The sequence below is a fragment of the Triticum dicoccoides genome, chromosome 7A (genome assembly GCF_002162155.2).
Source record: "Triticum dicoccoides isolate Atlit2015 ecotype Zavitan chromosome 7A, WEW_v2.0, whole genome shotgun sequence".
Taxonomy (NCBI): Eukaryota; Viridiplantae; Streptophyta; class Magnoliopsida; order Poales; family Poaceae; genus Triticum; species Triticum dicoccoides.
Genome location: NC_041392.1, coordinates 17,587,756 through 17,594,287, shown reverse-complemented (window position 1 = coordinate 17,594,287; position 6,532 = coordinate 17,587,756). Strand labels below are relative to the sequence as shown.

Below are 6,532 nucleotides of genomic sequence, written 5' to 3'. Positions count from 1 at the left end.
TTAACCAATACAAACTTGTTTTTAAGGCGTTATCATACTTCATACATTTCGCCACATTTGTCTATGCATGTCAACACACTACACCTAGCTATAACTCTCGGAGCACATGATGTAATTTCTCACGAAAATAGCTTTCGCACAAAATCACTCATGATATAAAAATAACGCAAAATTTAAGTCAACATTTTTACTACATTATTTTTAGAAACTCTTACTGCATTTGTGACTGCCATGAGTAGCCTCAATTGCCATCCATCTTTTTTGGTAAAGTTTTTCCATCCCGCGAATACTTATCGAAGAAATGGATGTATCTAGACGGATTTTAGTTTTAGATAAATTCATTTTTATTTCATTTCCGTGATGAATAATTCCAGACGAGTAAGGGCATGTACAATGGTTGATAAAATAGTCTTATCTTAAGTCTTGCATGTAATTAAGAGATGACAAAAAAAGATGTCTACAATGGGTCATTTCTTAGCCTTATCTTCATAACTAGTTATTCCTAAAAACGTGGTGACACATATTGTGCTAAGATATCATCTCTTGTCTTATCTTAAATAAGAGAAGACAAGCCTTTTCTTATGAGTTTTCTCTCATCCACCTCATCATTTATCCTACATGGCACTCCTAAAATAGCATCATTGTACATGCCCTAATAATCTTCATTTGGGCTCCTCTGACCTGGCCGGCCCATACTCATCGGGCTCGGGCTCGAGCACACACACACACAAAAAAAAATTTGCTCCACACAGACCAAACCAAACCCGAGCGAGCGCTCCCGATCCCGAACCAGATTGGGAAGGCGACCGACTACGACTCTCCGGCGGGCGGCGCGACCGACTCCGGCGAGCCCGGGCGGGGCGGCTGAAGCGTGCGGCGGAGGCGGCCTTCTCGGCGCCGTCAAGTTATAGGCAGGCTCCGGCGCCGCGCCGCGGCTGCTCCGCCGCGATTCCGGCCACTGGTCCCTTCTGAGGTACGAGCATTTCGCCGTCCATCCACGATTTCTTCCCGGCGACGAGGTAGAGAAATTCGCACCATCTATACTGGATCCGCCCCCGCGTACAGCCGATTGCTTAGCTCTGATGATGTTTAGTAGCTTTTCCCCTTCGTGAGGCTAGGTTTCAGATGTCGGCTAGGGTTGATAGCATTTCTTTCCTTCAGCTGTTTGTCTGATCGATCTCCGGTGTTTGACTTTGTAGGCCATGGTGAACACTGACGGTGAAGGTGCCGATGCCGGGGGAGGAGACCCAATGAGCGTCGATGAGAGCGTCGGTGTCGTTGGGGCAGACCAGTGTGAAGGAGCCAGGTTGCAGGACAGCGGTGCTCCGGTCAGCGTTGAAGGGGCCAGGGAAGGACAGGTGCCGGTTTCTCACCCCGGCGGCGGAATGAGGGTGCGAGGAGCCACTGTGGAGGAAGCCGAGAGCGAGGAGGTCCCAACTGTGCAGGGCAGCAAGGAGGGGGCCGAGGAGCTGCTCCTGAAGGTGGTGTACAGTGAGGAGGAGGCGTACAAGCTGTACTGTGACTACGGGCACCGCACGGGGTTCAGCGTCCGCAAGGGCAAGCAGTCCTACTTCACTGGCACCAAGAGAATCAGGACCAAGGACTACTTCTGCTCCAAGGAGGGCCTCAAGGAAGCAGAGAAGCTTACCGACGAGAACTTCAACGACCCGCACACCAGGACCAATTGCAGGGCCATGGTTCGCTTCAGAGCAAACAGCCAGGGCGAGTGGAGGGTAATCCGACTCGTGTCTGATCACAACCACAACTTGGTAAGACCTGAAGAACGGCACCTTCTGCGGTCTGCCAAGTCACTTATAGCTGGGAGGTCATGTTCTGCTGCGGATGCGGTGTTATATGGTGGGTACCAGTTAGGGGGTGTACCTTCCCAAATGGCTGCAAGCACTAGCGTAGCTAACAACGCAGAGACTCCGAGGCAAGATTTGCTCCCTGGTTTTAGCGGCATAACAAGGACATCAGCCGTAGGGACCGGAGAGTTGCAAAGCATTGTAAGCCATCTAAAGAGCAGAGCAAATTTAGATGGAATGTTTTACTGGGATGTTCAGTTAGACCGAGCTGGTCGGATGAGTAATATCTTTTGGCGAGATGGTAGGAGCAGAATGGACTATGACTGTTTCGGTGACGTGGTTGTCTTTGATTCAACTTACCGCTTAAACAAACAGAATTATATAGTTGCTCCTTTTGTTGGTGTGAACCACCATTGGCAGACCACTATGTATGGCTGTGCATTATTAGCAGATGATTCCATGTCATCTTTCACGTGGCTGTTCAAGTCTTTCTTGGAGGCAATGGGAAACCGGCAACCACGATCTATTTTCACCAACCAAGACCAAGTTATGTCAAATGCAATTGAGGAAGTGTTTCCAAATACATGCCATCGCATTGCTCACTGGCACATTCAAAAGAATGCCGCTTCTCGCCTTGGTGCACTTAATGCTTCTAAAGCATTTAATAAGATGATCACCAAGTGTATGCAGGGATGCGACTCAGAAGCAGAATTCGAGGGAACATGGGCTGCGATGCTCCGTGAGTTTAAGTTGCAGGATAATAAGTGGCTGAGCAAACTTTATAAGCTCAAGCAGAAGTGGTGTGGTGCTCTGAACAAGTGCACTTTTGATGGTGGGGTCGAAAACGAGCCACAATGTGACAGTTTGAGTAACATATTCACTTGCATTGTTGATAAATCGACTTCTCTTTCCACAATTGTTGCTGCTGTGGATAAGCTGACTGAGGATTGGCGCGAAAAAGAGTTTGATGAGGATGTGCGGTGTTGTCAAAGGCCACTTTCTTGTATTATAAAGCACAGTGATATTTTGAATCATGCAGCAAAAGTTTATACACACAGAATCTACAAGCTATTCGAGACATATTTTCTTGACGGTTGTGGGGCCACAAAATTCAAGGCACTTCCGTGTGAAGACAGTGACACATATCGGTTTGAGATGACTATGCAGGGTAGAGGGTCAAGAGTCTGCACAGTTCATCTGAATATGTCAACAATGCAACTCACTTGCAGCTGTAGTCAGTTTGAGACAATGGGTTTACTTTGTCCACATACTCTGAAAGCTCTTAGTATCAAGAATGTGGGCAAAATTCCAGAAATATATATACTGAAGCGGTGGACCAGAGATGCTAAGCAGTGGGTTTTCAACCCAAAGCAATATGAATCATCATATCAGGAGTGCATGGATAATGAAGCTGGATACTGCAACCATGCTATGAGGTATGCTTATGACCTTGTGATGAAGAGTGAAGGGCAGGAGGAATTGAGAAGATCTCTTTGGGAGGCTCTTGAGGGTGGAGAGAAAGAATTGGAGAAATACCAAAATGCTACACAGTATGCACAATCTTATGCCACTTGAAAGAAGCATCGATAAAGCTTTTTGGTGTTACTACTGAGGAACGAAAGATATACTTAGGGATAACTGGGTCTTTTACAACATATATGTGCATACCTTCTTTTCCGCTGACTCAAACTGTAATCTAAAAATGGAAATGGAAACCTGTGAAACGAGATAAAGTTTGAGTAAGTCATAATTCTTTGCTTTTGATCGTTACTACTCTGATTCCATGTGCTTTGCTGGATACTACTATCTTTGTTTCCACATATTTGTTAATTAGCATGAGTCCATGATGTTTGTTAAACTGTTATATGATGAAGTTTCACCAGTGCTATTTTTAAGTTTGTGTGGGTGGCAGTGTATTGGGGTCAACCGGCCAGTTTGAACCATGCATGCTATTAAGCTTCATGCACTAGCAAACGCAACCAAAAGTCTGAACTTATGGAAAGGGCTAGGCAGTCCACATATGCACTTCAACACATGCCATCTTGATGCGAGTGTAGGATTACTATGGGTGAATATAGGTCAGCTAAGTTGGGGTCGGCTGACCTTTCTAAAAATCACATATTAATGTTTCAGAACCATGCAACAAAAAAATAAAATAAACATGGTCATGGGTTTTTCTTAACCGTTGTTTTCGGTGGAAGTTGGTTGTTCAATAGCTGGTTTCTAACTGAGACATTGGCATATGACATTGCACCGAATACATCAGCATTTGTCTCTGATTTTAAGGTGTGAACTCATGAGGGTAAGACTGTATGCGGTTGCTTTCTTACATCCATATGTTGTTTCCAGAAATTCCTTCTGCTTAATAAGAAAACATCAGAGTTTGTTTCTTGAGCATGAGGCACTATTCCAAAGTTTATTTTTGGCTTTTACACACTATTTCTGGCATGGTCTTTGTTTGCTATGTGCACTGTAATATCTGTTGCCTGTAGTTCAAGTCTGCCAGAACACAAGTAGCTCGGTCACTTGTTCGCTCTGTTGTACTCACCTGTTTTTACATAGTTTGAAGCAGCTATTTATTGCCAACCCTTACAGAAACTCTTAAGACTTTCCTAACCTGGGAGAAGCTGGAGCATATGGCATGTGCAACTTGACTTGTTGCAATACTATCTGATCCGTTAAAACTCCTACCCTTTTGATGAAGGTAACTCTTGTTTCTGAACTTATTTCATTGTATACATGACAAATGGAGAAATTAGTGTTCAGAATGCCATCATGTTGTCTTTCAAATGTCAGGAATAGTGGCATTCTTGAGGAGCTGGAGCAGTTCTGGGAGATGAGGTTCGAGCAGGGCCCCTTCCGAGGCTGTCACCCTGATGAGGTTCGATCATTCTTAAATGATGCTTCTCAAACGACTAACACCCCGACTGTGCCACCATGCTGCCATGGGGACTGAACTGAATGATCTGAAACTGTCTTGAGCTTCGCAACACATGTTCTTGCTGGTGACATGAATCAATGCTGTACACATGTGGGTTTGGCTGGGAAGAGCCAGTGTGGCACTCTTTCCTGCAGACGTGGTGACGAAGTTATGTCAAAAGCAATTGAGGAATTGTTTCCCAATACATGCTGTCACTGGAACATTCAAAAGAATTCCACATCTCGCCTTGGTGCATTTGCTGGGGGTTTGAAAGCTTTTAATAAGATGTTCACCAAGTGTATGCAGGGATGCGACTCTGAAGTAGTATCCGAGGAAACATGGGCTAATAATAAGTTGCTGAAGCGGTGGACCAGAGACAAGCTCTTAGTATTAACTATTAAGAATGTGTATACTGAGGCGGTGGACCAGAGATATCCAAGCAGTGGCTTTTCAGTCCAAAGCAATATGAATCATCATATAAGGAATGTATGGATGATGAAGCTGCATACTGCAACCATCGTATGAGGTACGCTTATGGCCTTGTGATGAAGAGCCGAGGGCAGAAGGAATTGAGAAGATCTCTTTGGGAGACTCGAGGGTGGAGTTTTTTTGGGGGGAAATACCTAGAAAATGTTACCCAGCATGCACACACATTCTTATGCCACTTGAAAGAAGCATCATTTGAGCCTTTTGGTGTTACTGCTCAGGAAGGAAGGCATACATGGGTAACTGGGTTGTGTATACCACGTGTGTACAAATCTTCTTTTATGCTGGCTGAAACTGTAATAATCTAATAATGGAAATAAAAAGCTGTGAAAAAGGGACAAGTTTGAGTAAGTCATTACTGTTTACTCTTGATTGTTATTGTGATCCCACATGTTTTTACTTGATACTGCTATCTTACTATCTTTGGTTCCACATTGTTTTTTCAGTTAGCATGGATCAGTGATTTTGTTGAGCTGTTATGAACTTATGATGGAGTTTCACTAGTCCTATTTTCAAGTTTTCATTTTTTATGGCTGGGCTGTCCTGCGTGCCATCTTTTGAGGAAACTGTAGGATAAATATGTGTCAATTTAGGTTTAACCGGCATATGTAAAAAACACATGCAAGAAAAAGATGATCAGGATCATAGTTATTTTTAAAAAAGGAAATCCGAGCTGGTGTTGGTCGTTCAGTAGCTGGTTTGTGAAGGGAAATATGCAGTATCATATGGCTACTCGTAATGGAGCTTCAGTTATGGCAGTAGGGGCACGCTACCTGAAAACCTTGCCCTTCTGCTGAAGGTGACTCCTGTTTCTTCCTTATTTCGATCTATGCATGACCAACAGAGAAACTAGTGTTCGGAATGCGAGCATTTTATTTCTTCAGGCAGGCTGTTTTCAGCTCTACCAACAGGTAATGGAGGAAGTACGATGACACACGTCACCTTGCGAATGGAAGACTGACGTGGAGATGGAGGGAGAAAGCACGCGTCGCCTCGTGAGTGGGGCATGGACGTGGAGTCAAGTTAGAAGCCACGCGTCGCCTCGCTACTGGGGCGTGGACGTGGAGGCCGAGAGAGAGGCCACGCGTCGTCTCGTGATTGGGGGCACAGACGTGGAGGTCGAGGGAGAAGCCATGCGTCGCCCCATGACTGGGGCACAAACGTGGAGGTCGAGGGAGAAGCCACGCGCCACCGCATGAGTGGGGCACAAACGTGGATGTCAAGGGAGAAGGCACGCGTCACTGCTTGAGTGGGGCACGAACGTGGAGAACGAGGGAGAAGGCACACATTGTCCCTTGAGTGGGGCACGGACGAGGGAGAA

General features: G+C 45.4%; 1 protein-coding gene across 1 annotated transcript; it reads left to right on the top strand.

Moving 5' to 3' along the window:
* The first annotated feature begins 759 nt into the window (after positions 1 to 759).
* Positions 760 to 5,566, top strand: LOC119329180 (protein FAR1-RELATED SEQUENCE 9-like). Its single transcript, XM_037602183.1, has 4 exons — positions 760 to 973; positions 1,200 to 3,544; positions 4,401 to 4,509; positions 4,602 to 5,566. Exon 2 carries the CDS (start codon positions 1,203 to 1,205, stop codon positions 3,378 to 3,380), a length of 2,178 nt encoding a protein of 725 aa, XP_037458080.1. The 5' UTR covers positions 760 to 973; positions 1,200 to 1,202; the 3' UTR covers positions 3,381 to 3,544; positions 4,401 to 4,509; positions 4,602 to 5,566.
* Positions 5,567 to 6,532: the final 966 nt, after the last annotated feature.

Bases quoted from the DNA above. Each gene is read 5' to 3' on its own strand.
- LOC119329180 (XM_037602183.1), top strand. From the start codon at position 1,203: ATGGTGAACACTGACGGTGAAGGTGCCGATGCCGGGGGAGGAGACCCA.